This window comes from Cyrtonyx montezumae, unplaced genomic scaffold (assembly GCF_038088225.1).
Source record: "Cyrtonyx montezumae isolate F1298 unplaced genomic scaffold, pur_monq_1.0 scaffold_13, whole genome shotgun sequence".
NCBI classification, from domain to species: Eukaryota; Metazoa; Chordata; class Aves; order Galliformes; family Odontophoridae; genus Cyrtonyx; species Cyrtonyx montezumae.
This window is the reverse complement of record NW_027071859.1, coordinates 4,089,070-4,110,646: the sequence shown is the minus strand read 5'-3', so window position 1 is coordinate 4,110,646 and position 21,577 is coordinate 4,089,070. Positions and strand designations below refer to the sequence as shown.

Genomic DNA, 21,577 nt, shown 5'->3' with positions numbered 1-21,577 from the left:
ATATACTTTACAACAGTAAACACTAGTCTGACACCAATTAAAGTGCTTATAAGATTATCATGGACTGCAGTGAGCAGTTTCCACTGAGATGAGAACTGGCTCCAAAAGGTTGGTGCTTAGCAATTTCCTTCCAAATGAAAAATTCAGTAGGTAAAATGGCATAGCAATTCATATGAAAAAGAAGTTTCCTCTATCAGAAAACCTCCAGGAGTTTTGAATTCAGCTAGGGGATATCAGAAAGAAGTTTAAGACTAATTTAAAACTCCCACCCACGTTCTTTCTCCTGTCCCTGCAAAGTGATTACTGCTACTGGTCCACCCACTGGCAGATCTTCTTTCAGAAGTGAGACACCATTTGACTTAAAAATACCTTTCTGTTCATGATGGAATCGTTCATTTTGAAGAAAGAGTTTGCAGGGACAGTGAAAAGAGCCTGAATGTCCTTATTTCCCACTGCTGTCAGTGGGGCTCAGATTTCATCCCAGAACTCTTCTCAGCACGATTGACTGGACACAGCACATTTCCGAACTGAGATGTTGGCCAGGTGAAGTCCTTGGACTCCTGCAAGGCTGCCAGCCTTGCACGTCTCTTCTTCTATTGATGGCACCACATCCCTGCCTGGTGTGGCTGATAAAGAGGAGAGAACCAATGTGTGGCGAAAGCAAATTAAACAAATGAGCCATTCAAGGTGGAGAGTGCACTGCCCCTTCTCACCGACACATACTTTGGTGTCCACAACCTCTCCTAGTGAAATTACAAGGATAAAAGGCTCTCAGGGATGTGCTCTAAGTGTGGTCCAGGTGCTGAGAGATGCCTGTGGTTCCTTCCGAGAGGAAACCCGATGTCATTCATCAGCAGGGAAGCCAAACCACTAATGGATCTCCATGTTGTCTCTTGACAGGTATTGACAGAAAGCGGTTTTGGTACCATCACAACAGAAATCCGGGAGGCTCCAGAGTTTTATTACGCTGAAGATTACCATCAGCAGTACCTCAGCAAGAACCCCAATGGATACTGTGGCCTCGGGGGAACGGGGATTTCCTGCCCAATCGGGATCAAGAAATAGCTTGTGCTCGTGGCACCCCCAATGCTTTGCTCTAGAGGGTTGTTCCAAAAAGGCTGACAACACTGAGAGATGCTCCAGTACCCACAGCATCAGCACATGAAGATTTGGGAAGCCTGGTGGTGTGGCTTTCTGTAATCTGAGCAGCCTCCCATTCGTTGACATTAAAAACCAAAGAGATACGGAAATTTTGCTTGCTGGCCAATGCAGCTTCTTGGTCTGTGCAGTTCCCTGGTTTCCTTGTAAGCCTGCAATCTGGAGAGGAAAGAAACTTCTTAAAGTTTGGCTTGAAATGCTTATAAAGGGATGGATTAGGGGGTGGCTGCACCCATTAGGCATAGCTAATGGCTATAGGCATACTTATTTTCTTGGATTGATGAGTTTGTTCATGCTTTAGCTTTGACTTTTGGAGACATGGCTGAGCTCATCTTAGCTCTCACAACCCTGTAATTTGATGTCTTTGAGAATGATGAATTTAGAAGATCAGTAATTCTCTCACAATTCCACTTCCGCAGCAACATGTAATATCACCTACAGTGCCTATTTTCTGGAGCAATTTTAGGAAGAAAAAGTAAAAATTGTAATGCAATACTTCTTTTTGACAGTTCCAAAAACTGTACAAACACAAGGAGAAATCAATTTGGTTTCCTGCACTACAATAAATTACAAAGACAGGAAAGAAAAATGCTATCTCCAGTGTGTTCCATGGCTCTAAATGTATGTCTGGGAAGATCTGGAAAAAGTATCAAATATTAAAAGAGGCTGCAGCCTACTAATTAAACACTAGGGCTTTTTACAATCAGTATTATTATCCGTGACACTAAGAGGAGTATACTAGCTGTACTCTAGCGTAATAATTCCTGTGATTAACTATTTGTACTTCAGTAGCGTGTGGTGTCACCACCGAGATTTACTGGTCAACTGGAGAGGTCCCAGAAACTGGAGGCTTGCCAATGTGACTCCCATCTACAAGAAGGGCTGTGAGGAGGATCTGGGGAACTACAGGCCCACCATCCTGACCTCGGTCCCAGGAAAGGTTATGGAGCAGATAATCTTGAGTGAGATCACATGGCAAGCGTGGGACAATTGAGAGACCAGGCCCAGCCAGCATGGGTTCATGAGAGGCAGGACCTGCCTCACCATCCTGGTCTCCTCTTATGATCAATTGTCCCGCCAGATGGATGAGGGAAATGTTGTTGGCATGGTCTACCTAGGCTTCAGCAAAGCCTTTGATGCTGTCTCCCACATTATTCTCCTGGAGAAACTGCAGCCCGTGGCTGGGACACACCTTACACCCTTGCTGGGTAAGGAACTGGCTGGAGGGCCTTGGCTCCTTGGAGATACCCCGAATGTGTCCACATCACACTTGGGCTTTCCAGTTGCCATAGCAACTGGTTCCCATTTGTTGTTAGTGTTTACCTCTGAATTGTTCTATTGCTCACTGTCAAGGAAACCAGCACTTTCATCCAATTTCCTAGGCACGGTGTGACATAAAAGCAAAAAAAAGAAGAAAAAGAGAGAGAAAAATTAAGTCTGACTTCTTTCCTATGCATTTTTAACCTTGGTGCAATTCAGGTTTCGGAAAGGTAACTCCTGTTTTGCTCCAATGTACAGGGCAAAACACTTTATATTTTGAATCGTTCTGGTGCTCATAAAATGTTACCTGGTTCCCTCTGTCCTTTCCCCTCCCTCCTCTCCTACTCTCTGCTGCAGTTATTGTATCATAAAAGTGTTTGGAGAAAACACCATTCTGTCCTTAATACTGCTCTGAACTTGTCTGAGTTAAGTCCTGTTCCCTTATTTTATGGAGGTACTCTATGGAGGAATTTTGACCTTCAACTCTTGCAGTTGCTGTTGGAGGTACAAAGAGTAGAGAGGATAAAATCAGTGAAGGAGAAATGATTCAAATTTGTGGATTGGTTTTCTAAGCGGGGCTTGGTTTTGTAAGCCACTCTTGTTCACAGTTCTCTGAAAGGATGGGAGTGGCTGCCTCAGCATCTTTGACTTGGCACTATTTGAACCTGGCCCTACCACAGAACTGCTCCTTTATTCTGATAAATGTACAGATGGCCTGAACAGAGAGGGGAAAATTCATTCAAGTTTTGATAAGCTCCATTGCTTCTCAAAGGTGAAAACTGATGCAGGACCAACAAATAAAGTCTTTGGAGAGAGAAAGATGTTTTGAGAATGAAGGGCTACAGTACCCAGCCCAAGAAGTCCACTATTGTGATATTCGGTGAAATTCAGTCCAGGATGGAATGCTGCCCTATCTCTATCATAACTAAAGTAAATACTAAATCTTGTGGAAGTCACTGAGCTGTTGGCCAGAGCAGTGTGAGCTTTCCCTCCTCATCACAGAGGAGTAGCATCAACTGTGATGTCAGCTGGAACTGTGTGACATAGTAGCCTGGTTGCCCCTTGCAGAGGGATGTGGCTGTGGAAGCACCACTTGTCCTGGGTACTGTGAGGAGCATTGGTCCAAGAGTGGAATGAAAAGGTTTCTCCTTACTTCATGGATGTTAACTTCCCTAATTGGCAGCATCCATGCAGGTAGTTTTTCCAGAACTTATACGTTTGCCAGGAGTGACCAGCAGAGAAGAGCGGCTGGTATGCAGTCTGAATTCTCATACAGCGGTAAATACAATCGTCCTGTCTGATTTCTTGAACAAGTAGCAAGGATTATCAAGGACCAGTGCTTTCACCTACATCTTGCCCTTCTAATTCAGTAGCATAGGCAGTGCTGCAGGCACGCATGAGCAGTGTGTCTTATTTTGTACCCAGAGTGTGGCCTCCGACCATCTTTCGAGTCCTTTCTGTGGACTGGCAAGAGGATCACAAATGGGAGATATGCCAAGGCTGGAGAGTTCCCATGGCAAGTGAGCATCCAGAGCAATGGGAAACACATCTGTGGAGGGAGCATAATCAGTGCACTGTGGATCCTGACTGCAGCCCATTGCTTTGCGGATGAAGTGTGAGTACTTCTGTGCCCAGAGGAGGGATGCAAGGTTGGCAAAAGGGATGGAGAGTAGAGGCTTAGGGGACAAGCTTAGGAAATATAGGTTGCCTGGTTTGGAGTAAAGGAGTCTGAGAGGAGACCTTGTTGTTCTCTACAACTTCCTGAGGAGAGAAAATGGGGAGGGAGATGCTAGTCAATAATGTGCTTCAGTGTTTTGTTAGCCCTGAAGAAGTCAGACAGTTGAACTAGATGATTGTAGGTCACTTCCAACTCAAGTATTCTAATCCCATCCTATCCCATCCCATCCCATCCCATCCCATCCCATCCCATCCCATCCCATCCCATTCCTTCTACTCTATTATATTCTCTCAACTCTATCTGGTGTAAAAAAGAGAACTGCCCAGGCATGATGGAGTGATAACACTGCTCTTCAGGGCATAGGATATATATGTCCTTGGGATCATGTGCAAAATGTATGTGATGAAGCCAGAAGGAGAGCCCTGAGAGTGTTTCCCTTTTTGGGAAAAAAAAAGAAAAAGAAAAAAAGACCAGTTATTGATCACAGGTGGCATTACGACAGAAATTTGCAAAAATCTTCATAGCCAGAAGATCTGGGAGTATATTGAAGGATAGTGTGAGCAGCCTTTTATAAATAGCCATGATGTTGTTCTTATGGCCCCCCAAACTGTTTCTCTACATCAACACATGTTGTGGTACTGTGTGAAAAGAAGTATATTCCGCTCCAATTTATTCTAAGCACCAAATTTTGTTGGTATCATAGAGCAAATACCTTTATCTTATGGGTAGTCTGATATTAATCCAGCAATTTCTGGGCAAATCAACCCTATGCAATGCTGAATGAAGTAGAGTCTGGCCCTCCAAAATAAGGCAGGTTAAAGAGCCAGGACTGTTTAGTGATAAATGACCTGTGGCACCACATCCTGGAGCAACTGACAAGGGACAGTGTGGTCACGGAGCAGCCAGACCTGGGCCCTGCTATCCCGAGCACCTAGTCCTTTCCATCTGTTGATTATCTGGGCTATTTAGAATTTGCTTGCCTTCACTTTCTGCCTCTTTTTCTGCTCCACCTGAAAATTAGCTTTGCCTGGAAGTGAGGGCTGATTTCTGTGATATTTGTAGCTAACCTGCTCCTGGTATTTGCAGAGCACCACCCTACCTTGCTCAGGGAAAAGACACATCAGCCTTTCTAATACAAAGCCTTTCCAATTGCTCATATGTATACTACTTTTTTTTTCTTTGTTTATAAGGCCACCAGATCTTAAGATTGTAATGGGGGAAGCTGACCTTGACCTCCCACTGGAAGTACATGAGCCAAGCATCTTGATCCTCCACGAAGACTTTGACAGAATAACTTTGAAGCATGATATTGCTCTCATCATGCTCGACCATCCCATTGAATTCAGCAGTGAGAAACTCCCCATCTGCTTTCCCTACGTGGATAACATCAGTACATGGCAGCACTGCTGGGTTGCTGGATGGGGAATGAGAGGTGCGGCTTTCATCCACTTAGAATCTTAGAATCACTCAGGTTGGAAAAGACCTCAAAGATTGTTGAGTCCAACTTAAAGCACATGTTCTCCCTCTGTGAGGCGTTACCCACATACGTGAGCACGTGTGTTCTAGCTGAAATCTTAGAGCCCACCAAGAACTCAATTTTCTCCCTTGACTTTCTGATCACACAAAGTAAGGCAACTTCCAACCAAGCTTAGAAATTTAGATTGGGTCTAAAGTGGTCTTGAATAAGAGAAATGAAGATTTAAGGTTGTCTTTCGCAAGATGCCTCTATTAAACACATTGATTTGATGGTTCTGACCACCTCTTCTCATTCTTCATTTGGAAAAATAGATTACTATTACTAATTGCACCATTTAAGCCCTAGTTAAAGTAGCTCCAGCACTGATTGTGACCCAAAACGCTTATCCTGAACAAATACCACTGAATAGCTAATGAACTATTTCATTATTGGAAAGAGGTAATCAGGACAGACTGGGTAGTGTGGTGCCTTGGGGCTTTAACAGTTCCTCCCTGATTCAGTAAGCTCACATCCCATTTCATCCTTGCTATTCTGCTCTGTAGGGTTACTGCTTCCTCTCTGAACTTCTGCATTTTCCCTCTTATGCTTCATTCACTTCATACAACAGTAATCAGAACACAAGGCTGTGTTTTAATTGTGAAAGTCTTTGATTTCACCAAGGTAATGTGCTCTTAAGAAACAGAAAAGAAGGGTCAATGCTGCAGAGTTTTTCTGGCTGTATTCCCAGGCATTCAGTCTCTTTGCCCAGTGCACAGTGTGGCTCTGGAGGTGAGAGTCCTGTCTAAGTTTGCCTCTGCCATCCAAACCACCTCATGGGATGTTAATGCACCTAGCCCTGGTGCCCAGCCCTTCTGCCTGGGACATGTTTCACAGGAAAAACTGGCAAAGCTGGGTTTGGTGATCAGGTTGTGTGTTGGTGTGGTATGGGTCATACCAAAAATACAACCTGTTGTTCTTGTGTGAGTGGAAGAATTGGGTATCTTCTTGACTTTTGTAGGTGGACATCCCTGAAATGGCACCCTAGGTTTCACCAGCCTGACTCCCTTTTGGTTGCCATCAACAATACCTCAGCTAGACATACAGCCACCTCCTTGGAGACACCCACACTAAAGCATTTTAATTCGTGGACACTTCCATGGAGGGATCCCATGTTAGCTGGGAAAGGAGCATGAAAAATTTCTGTCTTTTAAGAAATTACCTTTGAGTCCCATCTTCCTTGAGGTTCTGTAGAGTTTGATGAGCCTTCTCTTCTCACTTGCTTGTTTAACATCTGCAGTGTCATCATCCCATGTGCTGCAAAAGGCAAGGATGAAGCTCATCAGCCAGCAGCGGTGCTTGGAGCAGATGCCACAGCTGCCAAAGGATATGTTATGTGTTGAGCTGGAGAGTGGAGCCTGCCAGGTAAGCCATCCCCCAGGATGGCCACACTGCCACTGGGGGCACAGACATCCACACTTCCCATGGTTTCATAGGGTTGCTAGAGCTTCTTTGCACTAGGCCAGGGCAAGAAGCTCAAACCTGCCTGTCTGGTGTACAGCAAGTGCATATGGATCCAGGCAGTGGGGTACAAGACTCCTGGAGGTCAATGGTAGTTGTATGGTTATGGGAGCTCAGCACAGTGTGGGCTGCTTCCTCTTCAGGTTTAGGACAGGGAGCTCTGCTCTGTTACCAGGTTAAATACAGAAACAACACAGGCAAGCCTCTCCAGGAGGGTCAGAACAAAAAGGGTGGGTGAGAAAATGAATCCAGGAGTGTTTAGCTTTATTCTTGTGAGGTATTGGCATAGGCTGCCCAGAGAGGTAGTGGAGTCACCATCACTGGAAATGTTTAAGTGTGAATGCCACGCTGAGGCACATGGTCTAGGATGGTCACAAGCACGGGTTCTTGGTTGGATTAGATGATCGGTCTTTCCAACCTTAATGATTCTACAATTGTATGAATGTTTGAAATCTTTCAAAGGTTGGTCTTCGTGTTGACAGAAATGTCCTTAGATAGCATGGCAGGTTTGTCTATGGGTTCCAAAACTACTTACATATTGCAGTGGGTCAGTGACATGGGATAGTGAAGTTCTGAAGCTAAATTATAGAGCTCAAGTAGTATTTGATATAAGGGACTGCTAAGGGGAGGAAGCAGAAACAAACATTTGTTGGATCAGATGACCTCCAGAGATCTCTTGCAACCCAGAAATGGGGAAACCTCACCCAGATATGTGTCCTCAGAACATGTTGCACACATGGAATGGCTGTCCTGATGTCAAAATCTGAGAGCCAAAAAACATGTGTTTGCATAGGGACAGACAGACAGACACTTGTAATCACAGCCTCGTCCTGTAGGAATTCTTCATTGAGGGAAATAGTGCAACACCCAGGACTCAAAAAGATCCTTTACATTTAGGCACAGGCAGCAGAGACATGGGTGTGGATTGCTCATAGCTGAGTAGGGAAGGGGAAGCTTTTCCTGGCAAAATCCATATTTTTGCTTTGAATGTTTTAAATATTTTTTTTTCCCTTTGGAAAATCGTTTTTGTTGATTAGGTAGAGAGTGTCTGCCTGTGAAGCCATTCATCTAGTGACTTTCACCTCCATTAAATTCAATCAAAAACTTAAAAAAGAAAACTGCCACAGGATGACATTAACATGATTAAAGAATGCACTTCCCAGCCCAGCTTTAAGTTCTGCATCTGAATTATGCTGGTGAAACTGCAAGAGCACTTACAAGTAAAATGAATCTCCTGCATTCAGAAAACTGACGAGGGTGCTATTTTGATCTACAATAATGTTAGAGCAGTCTGAGAAATGAACTAGAAATGTGAGCTTTCCAAGTTGTAGAAGTACAGAGTGATTGGATGTATAATAATGTTCATAACCCAGCAACTGCCCACTTTAGTGAAAGTTTGGCCAGATAGAAATGACTTGCAACCTGAAATAATGAAAACAAGACTAAAATGTACCCTAAGCTAGAAGTAAGGCTGCTCAGAGGTGGAACAGGTAATGTGACTTCTCATCAGGGTTTGCTAACTTTCTGGAGGGGAAGTATTTTACTGGTGGCGGATGGTTTGCACCAATGGGGTTTGGATGGGGAAGGTTGGAACTAGATGGCAGAGGGATTGGAACTAAATCATCTTTCCAACCCAAACTACTTTTTGACTCTATGTTTCTGTGATTTTGGCCTTGCTAGACTGGTTCAGGAGTCTACTGTTTTGTTCATAGTGGACTGCCAGATAAAGAACTGGTAGAGCCTTACTTTGTCATACCAACATAGTTCTGTATGTTGGGGGACCTAGGCAGAATTAATAGCATTGTTCGTGGTTGGGGTTTGAGGTTGTTGAATGGCACTGGACAAATTCTGGGTAATGTGGTGATAGAAGAAGAACTCCTTTCATATTTTAGTCTCCTGTCCATGCTACTAAGTGTGGGTCCTGCCCATATATCTGAAAATGCATAGTAGGAAGGAGGATGCTTTTGTTCATGCCCAGAGCTAGGCTAAGGTAGGAAAGTTGCCACATGTGCTAGACAGATCAGATCACGTGACCACAGGCTACGTGATCTGATCTGGATCCAAAGGATTACCATGCTTGACCTTTACTCTTTGTACCACTCGTGTGTGGGATTTTCCCCATTGCAGCAAGTTGTTTTTTTATGAGCAACCAGAGCCACATAGATATCTTCACCAAGGTGTCATGTAGGAGTTTTATTTTTCTGATAAAACTTCGTATACTCCTTGGTATGTGGCACAGGTCATGCATGAATCGAAAGGCTCAGGCTGTTTCACTAGCTGCCATCATTGTATAACTAATTTGTGGATCATTGACTGTATTCCTATAACTCAAGGAGATCAAGTAGCAGAACTCCTGAGTATTTGTACTTTAAAAAAATCTATTCACTTAAAAAGAAAAATCTATTGTATACCAATTCCCAAGCAGTTCTTCAGACAAATATATAGATTGACCACGAATTAACACTAACAGGATCTATAATTGACTTATAGTTCTATTTAGTCATAAACATTAGCATTAACGGATGTTTGTGGAGTACAAGTACTAAAGAACAGACACTAGAGCTGGCCTATGTGTCATTTTTCTCTGTGCTATGTTTCTTCCATGACCTCACAAACCATAATTGATGTCTAATTCCTTGCTTTCTCAAGCACCTTTTGTTAGGCCCTGATGCAATAGTAACATGAAAGATAAGAGTATAAGGGACTTGCAAAGCAAATGCCTCTTCAGTGTCTTGCCTATCCAGACAAAATTCATTAAATGACCCAACTGTATTTCAGAGAGCTTCTTCAAGGGTAGCTCAGAGATGTGGTGATTTGGATGGCATGTGTCTTGCTGGATGTCAGTTCCTGTACAGTTCAGACCAGCAGGAGATGCAGGGGACCTAGGACAAACTTGAAGGAGAGAGAATAACCGTGGGGCCACAAACAGGCCGTAGGATTATTCCAGCTCATCTTCACTGTGTTGGGTGGGTGCCAGATCCCTGGTACAGGGAGCAGAGGGAAGTGGAGGCTCCTGGGCACCCTGCTTTGGGTGGTCCTGTTGGGGCAGGGAGGAGCAGAGGAATGCAGAGGTGCCCCTGACCCCAACCATTCTGGGCTTTTCTGAAAGACTCTGTAGCTTCTGGGATGCTAAGGCCTCTCACACCATGTAGCTACAGCCATAGCAGTAGTTCTTTGGTGAGATTTATCTGATAACATGAAATGTCTCTTCTATAGCTGTTTGCATCTAGCCAGTCGTATTTCTATTAATGGAGAGAAAAACAGTACTTCTGAATGTGTGATTCATTTGAATTGTGTCAGAAATCTGTTTTAAAATGAGGTGAATCCCTGTAGGAGCACTGATCACTGAAGCTCACAGGCAGATACATGACTCCAAGGCAGGACAGTTCCCTACAAGGAAGTCTCCAACGTGGTCATAGATAGCCCACAATCTATGGGGAAGTTTTTAAGAGAGGGCAGTGAGACCCTGGCACGGGTTGCCCTGACCCTGGAGTGTTCAAGGCCAGTTTGGATGAGTGATCTGCTGCCTGGCTCAGTAGTTGGCAACCCTGCCCACAGCAGAGGGGTTGGAATATGATGATCTTTGAGATCCCTTTCAACCCAATTCATTTTATGATTCTTCTGTGTTTCTATGATATCCTCATAGCATCCAGATGTCCCCATTTTGAATCATACCCCAGTGGTGACACGATTGTGTGGGAAGCTCAACATTTGCTCTGGAACCCACCTGGAGATGTGATATTAATCTGGAGCTGAAACCGTCCCTACTGCTCTTCCTCTGTTCCTGAGAGCGAGAGCTAAACCACTTGCATCATTTCACAAGCTCTTTCATCCTTCTACTTGTGCTAACGAGGCTCAAGAGCTGCCAAGGAAAACTTGCAAAACAGAATTTTTTGAAGGAAAGGTCTGCAAATGAAACTTGGCTTCATGCAGTTTAATGGTCACAGAAGTAAAGCAAGGGCCACAAACCAGGTCAGTTCTTCTAGCTATTAAAAATATACACGCAGAGGTGGATGGATGATGGTGTGAGTGCAGTCTGTAGGTGTGGAGAGTATCTACATGAGGTCTGAGGTCATCTATCAGCTGAAGGTCTCCTGGGGACTGGCATTCAGAGCTAGCTGGCTTGGTAGAGCTTTCTTCAACTGATTGGTTTATCATATAGGCAGGCAAGTGAACACATGCTAGCTGTAGTGGCATATTTCTTTTATCCTTGAAAGCTGTTCCTTCCTAAGGCAAGGATCTGAGATGCTGATGGTGCCCCACACCTCTACTAGAGTTTTGGCCTTTGATCCCTCAAACTGAAGCTGCTTGGTTTGCATGAATGGGGTTGGACACTATTTGAATGGAGAAGTGAAAGGGGAGGGTGGAGCAGAACATCTCTGGATCCAGCTGAACAGAAAACCCAGTGAGCAGTTGTCCTTGGAGTGGGGGGACAAATGCAATGACTCAGAGCAGCCTCTTCTCATTCAATTACTGTGAGTCAAGCAGCTTTCAGGGGAAGTCATGACTCACAGATAGATTCCAGTTCTTTGAAGGAGTTGACAAGCATGTGGCAGAGGATGATCTAGCTGATATAATGCACCCAGATACCCAAAATTATTTTAACAAGATTTCTCACCAGAGGCTCATGCAGAAAGTGAGCTGTCATTGAGTGGAAGGGCTTCAGTTTGAAAGGGAGGCAGCATGGAGGAAGGGTTTGGTGGGAGAAAGGGCTCTGGAGAGGAGTCCCACTGGAATCTGTGCAAGGAATTGTGCTGCTCAGGGAGGGCTGATGCTGAGAAGACAAAGTTGGGTGATGCCACAACACTATTCAAAGTAGTCGAGATTAAAATGGACTGTGCAGAGGTGCAGGAGGAGCTCATTATTCTCAGTGTCTGGAGGTTAAAACAGCAGATGCAGTTCACTGTTGGTAAGGGCAAAGTAATGAATACAGGGAAAAGCAACTCCAGCTGTACACATACAATAATGGGCTCTAAATTAGCTATTACCATGTAAGAAGATCTCAGAGTGACTCTGGATAGTCCTTCAAAAACATCAGCTCGAGGTTCTGTGGAGGTCAAAGAGGCAACGAGAGCATAATGAGTTATTAGGAGAGGAACAGGTAGTGAAACAAATGCACATTATACAAGGGCAGTAATCTTGGAGGCCCTACATCATGTACTGATTGCAGTTCCCATCCACTTCATCTCAGAAGGAAGGCAGTGTTAGAAAAGAGGAGAGTAGAGTGGGAAGAGCAGGGACACAGAGCAGCTTCTTGCAGAAAGGGAGATAGCAGAGCAGGACTCTGAGGCTTGTCAGATGTCGGATGAGAGCATGACACAGATTTCTAAAGCCATGAACAGCACGGGCTGTTCTCTTGTCTCTGTTGTCCAAAACATGTGAAGGATGGGGTATCCAATGACTGTGTCAGGCAGCAGACTCAAACCAAGAAGAAGGAAGTACTTTTTCATCCAACAGATAATTAAACTATGGAGCTCCCTGACCAGGATGTTGCGGGTACTTATCCTAAGGGATAAATGAATTCAAAAAGCAATTAGATAACTTCCTGGATGAAGATCTCTCTAAAGGCTATTAACCACTGTGATGTAAATACAACTCTGTGAGCACTTGCCCTGATTCTCATTCTCCTTCCCAAGCACTTGCTCCAGACATCTGTCAGAGACAGGAGTCTGGGTCCCACAGGTCTTTGGTCAGATGCATTATGACCACCTTTACTTAGAGCCACCATGGCTACTAATGGATGTCCCTGTCAGGGGAGTGAGGCCTTCTTCTTCCCCATTTTCCAGTGAGGAGATGGAGGGACAGAGCAGGTGAAGGCTCTCAGCTAGGATCTCAAAGGGGTCCCGTGAGAGAAGTTCAAGTGCCCCGTGTTTCTTGATTTGTCTTTGACACTTGTGTGCTAAAAATGGCCATAGCATCCTTCCTTCTGACTTCCCTTAAAGATAGCCTGTTCACAGTGAAACAGCTGAAGAAATCACCTCTGCAAAAGCCTTTACTTCCTGCAGCCAGGGCAGCTCTAATGGTGAATGTTCTTATTCACATGCTGAATCTCTCCAATTTACAGAGTTTACCGTATTAAAAAGATACCAGCAATGACTTGCAAGGGTTGTGTATCCACCTAATGAGTATCAGATGGGTTGTTCTCCCTCCCCCAGAGCTTCTCCCACCTCAGACAATTTATGTGGCTGAATGTGTTTGTTCTGATCAATTACCATTTTGCAGACAAGAATACAGATATGAAGGGAAGATTATGCTCTTGCTCCAAAGCCCACTGAAGTCAGCAGAAAGGCTCTTGATGTTTATAAAAAGACTTTGGCTGTGGTTGAAAGGATAAAACTTTTTATCAGCCTCACTGAACAAAGTGCCTTGTTAGTCTGTGACTATTGTTACACAACTAGGATGATTTACAGCTGCTGTATCTTTGCTCTCACCTCTCCTAATGGGAGGATTAACATGTTGTTGTGGAAGGCATGCATCCGATTTGATTGTGTTGCCTTTCACTCATTCAACAGTTTATGGGAAACATGCAACAGAAGCAAAGATACTATTTCCAGTTATTTTGCTGTCCAGAAGCTTGCCTGTGGGACTGGTAGGAGCAGCTATCTGGCATGTTGCTGAACAGAAGCATTTCGCCACCAGGGCTTGATAAATTCTTCAGTCGTTAACTTGAAGGTTCATTAAACTAGTGCTACTACATCCTACACAAAGATGGAAAATGTTAGGCCAAAATTTGCTGAGAGCTTAAGGTGGATACAGGGATATTCAGAAGTGTCCAAGAGATGAGTTTATTTTCTCTGTCTTTAGCCTTATGAAAATCAGGCTCCCAGCTCAAGTGGGGTAATGCCATAATTAAGTAGAAAGGATGATTTATCCCTCTTTTTGATGGACACCTAAGTTAAATAGCTGAAGCTGAGAGAAGTGGCATCTCCTCTTTGCACCCATGGCACAGACCATCTCAGTCCATACGGAAAGGTATCTGAATTAGGATTCGGGTCCCAGGGTTTGTGGATTGGAGAAATGGATTTGCATTGCCTAACTCCCTCTCTGGGAAGCTTTTAAATCACTCTTCTCAGCTGATGGTCCCCCAGGCCCTGCAGACAGCTCTCCCTTTCCTCACCAACTGGGCAGAGAACAAAGCAAACACAGCTAAGGAGGCAAACAGGAAACCATCTCATTTGAAAGGAAAACTGCATGATCAATAGCTTTGAATAGGGTTGGCTTTGGCTCCTGGTTCTGCCATTGCCTTGTGCAAATACTGTCCCTTCTCTGCCTCTACAAAATGTGATAAGACTTTTCCCCCCGGGAAAGTCACAAGGTGTCAGGAATTAACTAGCATCAAGTTGTGTAAGTGCCCTGGGAGAAAGGTCCATTGCAAGTGTGGATAGCCTCCAAAATTGGCAGTATGAGATAGATCTGTTGTGCAGACAGTGGAAGCAGTGCTATGCAGAGATGAGTCCTGGCACAGGGAGCAGAGAACTGTGGGGTCTCCTCCATGGGGATCTCGCCAAGCCCTTGGCTGTGGTGCTGGGCACCCTGCTCTGGGTGGCCCTGCTGGGACCCAGAGGTGCATCCAACCCTAACCATTAAGTGATTCTGACATTCTGTGATTCTGTGTGCGGGGGTTCTGCCAGAACTCACATCTCTGTTACTGGGAGACACCAACATGGTTTACCCCAACGTGTCACTGATGAGAGATCTCCAGCCACTGCTGTGTCACTCTCACTCTTCCATCTTCATTTATCTCCCTGTAGGAGGTCCAAAGTGCCTTCCTTTTGCTACCAGGATAATAAGTTTGGCCTTTTCCTACCCTGAGGGAATTAGCAGTAACATTCCCAGTAATGTAATTGCTCACACAGCTTAGAAGATGCTCATTCATTCAAACAGGATGGTGTAGCCCAGAGCACTGATAATGCTTGGGTCCAAGGTCACTGCAGGGTCATTGGTGTGAATCACACAAGTTCTTGGCCAAAACAGAGTTGAGAAACACCTTTAGATCCTGACTTCACAAAGGGCCCAAAACCACTGTTTGAGACACAGACACACATCTATAGGAACAGCACTTCAGAGAAAACAGTGTAGGATGCTGAAGAAACATGTGCTCTCCCTTTGCCTTCATTTTTCTTCCTCTCCTGCTTATATATTGCATCTAGAAGAAAATAGGAAGAAAAAAAGGAAGATAAACGCATGTTGAGCCTTGATCATCCGTTTGATGAAATGAGCAGGAATTCTGCCATAAACCTTAGTTAGTGCAGATGTCTTGCATAGAATCATGGAATTGTAGAATCATGAAGGCTGGAAATGACCTCTAGGATCATCTAGTCCAACCATCAACCCAACACCACCATGCCCACTAACCATGTCCCTCGTTGCCACGCCTACTGTAGGGAACCTGCTTTAGCAGGGGGTTGGACTTCATCTCTTGAGGTCCCTTCCAATCCCTGTGATTCTGTGATTCTGATCTCCATGGCTCTTGGCCACCTCCAGAAACAGTGACTCCATCACCAACCTGGGCAGCCTGTGCTAATACTTGTCCATGCTTTCTGAGTGGAACAGCCAATACTCTATTCATTGACAAAGATTAGCTTAGGGTGGCTGCTATGGCAAGGAAATCCGTGGATGTTTAAAATAATTCTCAGGGCAGAAGTTTAGAAGGGCAGCACTCCCCAGGAAAGTTGGCTGTCTTGTGAAACGTCTGTATTTAATTTTTTATTGGCCACACAAAGTACTGGGGACAGGATAGAAAAAACATTTGGACCCACTGCAGAACATGGGCTGCACAGTACATAATTGTAAAGAAAAGAGTTGTATGTGGCTGGGTGCATTTTGTGCTGGTTTCTCTTCCCATTAGGTTGTATTCAGAGGTCATATAGGCAACTGGATGTCCTCTCAGCTTTCAAGTGAGGACAGTCCCCTTCATAGGGTGGCTGCAAAGGGCATTTGAGATCTTGCAAGTGCTGCAAGGAATCTCATGTCTAAACTGATGTTTTGAGTCCCTGTTCCCCCAAGTCCTCAGGAGTTTGGAACGGAGTTTGATTTTCCCAATCAGCGTCTGAGATGCAGATGTTATGACAGACCAGAGGTTTGCCTCTTCCCTAATCCCTTTCTTACACTGTAGGTGGACAGTGGGGGACCCCTGATTTGCAGCTACTCGCACACCATGAAGTGGTTTCTGGTCGGCATCATCAGCTGGGGAGACGAGTGCTCGGCAAGGCCATACTATCAGTTCTACACTTCTGTCTACAGCTACTATAAGTGGATCAAGACTGAGACAGCCATGGTGGGGAAACCTTTCCTAATTGAAGGCATGTCTAAACGTGTTTTGAGTACCACGGAGGTTCCTTCTGGGGCTAAGGCCCAGCTGGTGTTTCTTGAGTTTATTGTCCTTTTGTTTGCTTCTCTATTGTCAGTTGTATTACTCTAATTTTTTAAAACTTAATAAAAGTCAGAATTATTGTCTCCTTTTGCTTCAGAGTCATAAAGTCGTATTTCAGTTCAGCCTGCTCCATCTCACTGAGGTGGATGCAGACACCCAAGCGAGATGCTGCTTTCAGACTAGAGGGTGAGCAGAGCTGGAGACTTGAAAAAACCCAGATTTTCCAGGCCAGGAGAATCATATCTGTCTCAATTATTTGCTAACTCAGAAGCAAGGTCAAGATGCAGCACCTTAAGAGGAGCTTAAGGGGAGAAAGATTTTAGGTCACTTGGTTGCATATTAGTTTAGCAATAGGATATCTCTGGGTTAATATACCCTACAGCTAGCTATCAGTTTGTAGAATCATAGAATATCTTGAGTTGGAAGGGACCCGTAAAGATCATTTGAGTCCAACTCTTGGCTCCACACAGCACTGCCCAAAAATCAGACCATATGGCTGGTAGGGCTAGAATGTCTTGAAGCAGAACCAAACTAAGACTGTTTTCAGGAACAGGGAGTTGTGTTGAGCTGCTGGAAAGAGACGGCGTGTCAAATTCATCCATATCTCAGTGCAGTGTTGGAAGCTGTAGCTTCATCTAACTAGTTGGTCCTATTGATTTGGGTTATAAGAAGCACCTTGGTGTTTCTAAGGATACTTGAGAAAGAGTCTGGCTGGCCAGAAGGAGCTGTTCCTGAGTATCCATAAAATGCTGTCTACTAAAGTCCCTTGCTTTAGTAATAAGCCAAAATGCATCCCTTACAAGAAAACATTGAATCAAAAGCAAACTGTGTTGATACATGCATTTCTGAGATGTCTGTTCCCCAGTTTGAATGGGGATTGAGCTGGTCCTTCACAAAATGCCATCCTACACTCTTCTGGAACAAAATGCGTTGCAAAACACTTTCTGCTTTTCACAAGGAGTTTACTCTTCTTAAAAGTGATGGGGAAGAAGGCAAGCAGCAAGGTCTCCTTCATGTCCCACCTTTTCAACAGCATAAAAGCACCTGTAATTTGCAGCAATGATAGAACTCAGTGGCTGTGCAATGGGACAGAACCTCACAAATTGGTTTTAATTACCTTGATATTTTCTGGCTAGCTGATGGAGAAGGCTTGTAAATGAGAATTTATTCATCTACCTTAAGCTAATGCAAACCCATCTCGGCATAAAAGTCAGACTTTATTTTCTGTGTTATCTGAGCAGAAAATAATGCTTAATTATTATTAGTTCTGAGTAATGCTTATGAAAATTGTTGCACATTAATTTCACATGGCTGACTGGCTAATGGATGCATAAGGGTCTTGTAACCCTTTGCAAAAAGACTAATAAGAGCTAAAAACAAGGGGAATATATTACTCTAGCAGCTATTAGTAGTAGGCAGTGTCTGCTGGCATTAATACCTATATTTATTTTCCTTTCTATTAATAATATATCAACAGATTCTAGAAGCTGTGGCAGAGGCTGGACATCAGGAAACATTTTCTAATGGTGCAATCTATTTGGCTACAGAACTGTTTTCCCCAAAGGAAATGAGAGATGTTCTACTGCTTGAATTGTTTTAATGTAGGAGTTGTATAAAAGCACTCTTGTCTTCAGCACAAGGCATGGGGAAAGGCATGGATGCTCTTACAGGGATCTGCAGAAAGACCCAGTCGGTCTTTTGTTTCAGCAATGTTTGCAAAGTGATAGCAATCTGTGTAAATGAGGGCAACCTCCTCCGTGATTACAGCTGCTCATTTACTGGGTAGCCTTGGGGAAAGTCAGTACATGCCACGTGCCTCAGTTTCCCTCTCTGTGAATTGAGTTAATGACATTGATTCACTTGGCTGTTCACTTCAGAAAAGCACATTCTGTGAGCAGAGACCAGCTACAGAGCTGCAAAGTCACATACAGCAGAAGCTTTTCCTCCCTATTTAAATCATCAGAGAATTCATTCAACTGAATTCATCTCTGCCCTTACACACGCTGCTCAATAATTAGGGCGAGCAATGAGATGTTTGACTAATATTTCTATGCCATGAGTAGGTCTGATGAAAATGTGTAGATGTGCCTATTTCTTTGCAAGGAGTTCCTGTTTTGAGAGAGCACACCAGCTTTATTATGGTTTTGATGGAAGTGTGTTAAGGTCACACAGAATCAGAATGCAGTTTGGCTTTGTCATTAACACTGTAATGTGACCCAGTCTTTTTTAAGCCTTATAATTCTTCCGTGCTGTTTCATATACTATTGAATTCTGCCATTATGGGTTTAGATCATCTCAGTGGAAAGTTACCAAACAGAACTATCTCAGCTTTTATGTTTCAGGCTATCGTTTGGGATCTCCTTTTCTTATCTTAATTTGCAGCTTGTTTCCTGTTGCCCTCTTCCTCATCTCCAGATGGGCTAATGGAGAACGTGGACCTACAAAAGAAAAGTACCTAGTGCTGAGTGAGAAAAGCTGGCCAGAATAAAACATGCAAAGCACTGCACCAATATACAGACTTTGTGCTCAACCCTACACCTTCAGCAGCAAATACCAGTAGAGAAGCAGGATGTGGGAATGCTTAGAGATCTGGGTCATCATCTGTAGGATTGACAGAAAAAAAGTAGGATATAGATGGTCATAGAGACAAAAAAGAGAGACCTCCTTTCTGCTAAGGAGATAAGAGCAAAGGCACCTCTCACAAACACCAATGGCAGCAATTTAAAAGCCAATATAACAAAAAAAAAATTAGTTCTGCAGGATTGAAGGCCTCTGTATATACATGTGTGTTAGGGAGTGATGAGTGAAAAGGCACCTGGGGATTGGCAGAAGTTATTGGTCAACTCTTCCATTTGTGACTTCCAATAATAGTACAATATATTAGAGCTGCAGACTTCAGAGAACAGAAGGCCAGCATCAGTTCACACATTGAACATGACTTGCCATGTAGCCTCTAGACAAGTCTTTTTTTCAAACCAAAGACTCAGTTTACCCATTTGTAAACATGGGAATAATTAAAGAAAGCCAGGAATTTCTTTTGAAAGGCACCATTTGTGATATTGATTAATATTAACTAAACTGAAGATCTGAGACAGAGAACACCACTGGGCAGAACTGAATTTCTTGATATGTTCAACATCTGCAGAAAATAAAAATGGTGTTAGGCTACAAACATACTTTAAGTATGTGCATTGAGGTCTGGAGGACAGCTTGGCTTTAGGATGAATACTGATGGAAGCTGGCAGCCCTTGACTTACTTAATTAAGCCACTGATGTCCCTAAATTCACCCCAAAAATATAATCTTGCCTTTCCCAGCATAGTGGGAATGCTCAAACATGAGGGACCTATGTCCATCCTTTGCATGATGGCTATGCTCGCTGAGCTTGAGGAAACACATCTGCCTGCCTGGAAGATTTTGCTCAGTTGCTTTTTCTTCTCTTTGAGGAATTCACTGCCAGGTAAATCCCTTTGGTTTTGGCTTCCCATGACAGTGCAGTCACACTGCTGACCGTTGGTGGCTTGGCTATGCCATGTTTGAGAGCTGTCCATGCACCTCAAAAGCACCACCTCTGCCAAATCTGGGGAGTTCACACTCTGTTGCTGTTCTGCCATTGGTGTGCACAGCTCCTCGTGTTTGTCATGAAATCATAGAGCCAGCGTTGGAAAGACCACTAAGATCATCTAGTCCAGCCGTCAACACATGCCTTACAAAATGATCCAGCCAGCATGGTTTCACTGCATTCTGTACTACCATGCAAAAACCTCTGTGTATTTCATACTCTCTCTGTTGAAAGATCTGCCTTCCGTGCTCTTCTCTGAGAGGTGTTTTGTGTGTGCTAATGCTTTTTATATTCACAACCAGTTGCTTTCTGCGTGTCTCATCATGACTCATTGCTTCAAGGGCTTTTTAATATGCAATACACTTCGCTCCCACAGCCCAGACCACTAAATGATTTAGTGTGTGACTGCAGTGGAGAGCTCTGCTTTTGACTCTTCTGCCAGGAAAGGTGAGCTTCAAGGCACCACGGGAAAGTAAAAGCTCCTCTTCCTCAAGGCTTTTGAATTCATGATATGTATTAACTCTAAATCTGAAGACATTAGTCATGAAGTAACCAACTCCAGGCCTTACTCGCCTGCCTCCAAATTAGGGAACAGGGAGGAGAGGATGGTGTGATGGGTTGAGCACTGTATGCAGGCACATGAGCATGAATTCATCTCTGCCGCAACCCTGGGAGGTCCTAGAGGATATCCAGAGGGTTGCATTTGAAGAGGTCATTTTCTTGAAACTTGAGACAATCCGTTGTGAGCCATCTGAAATTCCTTTGAAGAGCTATCATCTGGAGATGAGAGCTTTGGTGTTTGACTTCTTTTCCTTGATCATGATGGAAGAGAATTTGGACTTGTGCCTTGGGTGCATTGTGCTCATAGAGGGAGGTGAATTTTCTAACTGCTGTTGTGCAAAGCATTGCTTTGAATCGTTTCTTAGGCCTTTGGGAAAAAGAAAGAGGCACTTCATGGGAAGGGGTCATTGAAAGCAAAAATCTGGGGAGCAACCTTGTTCTGAATAGAATCATAAAAATATCCAAGGGAACAAATAAGGGTTGAACTGTTGACTGTGAGCGTGAGTTTACAATCAAACCCTGAAACAGCATGATGGGCTGTTGGTCTACACATTCCTTGATCTCAAGGTACCCTAATAATATGCCCTGATTTACAACTTTCTGGCCAAAGCCTCAAGCTAAACGTGATGTTATGCAAAGCAGATATCTTGGTTAGGACAGGAGGGGACCCCAAGAGGGATGCAGCAACTCGAGGGCACTGGGGAGCTGGTGAGAAACCCCCAGCCATTGGAGTGTCACTGCCCCACACACGCTGACAGCATACTCCAAGGAGATGGAGAGTGAAGCTGGAGGTGGATGTGTAGGGGAGCATGAAGAATCACAAAGTGTTTATTCGAGGCAGGCACAGTTGCAACAAGAGAGTTATTTTGCAGATGAGCAAGCATCTGTCGCTCTGTTTGCACGACTGGTAACAGCAGAATGAAGCCATTCGTGCAGAATGGAGCCTCCCAGCAAATGCATGTTATCACATCCCAGGTGCCTGGGGTGTGGGCTCAGGGTATGCTGCCACTTG

The 21,577-nt window shown here is 44.1% G+C and overlaps 2 protein-coding genes across 3 annotated transcripts in view; both read left to right on the top strand.

Annotated features, from left to right (window-relative positions):
• The window catches only part of MSRA (methionine sulfoxide reductase A), a 265,726-nt gene extending 263,149 nt beyond the window's left edge, over nt 1–2,577 (top strand). For both annotated transcript variants that reach the window (XM_065730528.1, XM_065730529.1), the window contains one exon: nt 901–2,577. In XM_065730528.1, the coding sequence (XP_065586600.1) occupies nt 901–1,065 (165 nt within the window). In that variant the 3' untranslated portion in view covers nt 1,066–2,577. The remainder of the gene's footprint in view (nt 1–900) is intronic.
• LOC136045250 (serine protease 55-like) lies at nt 2,240–16,491 on the top strand. The gene is made up of 5 exons (XM_065731078.1): nt 2,240–2,366; nt 3,823–4,033; nt 5,287–5,528; nt 6,850–6,974; nt 16,186–16,491. Exons 1-5 carry the CDS (start codon nt 2,240–2,242, stop codon nt 16,489–16,491), a joined length of 1,011 nt encoding a protein of 336 aa, XP_065587150.1.
• Nucleotides 16,492–21,577: the final 5,086 nt, after the last annotated feature.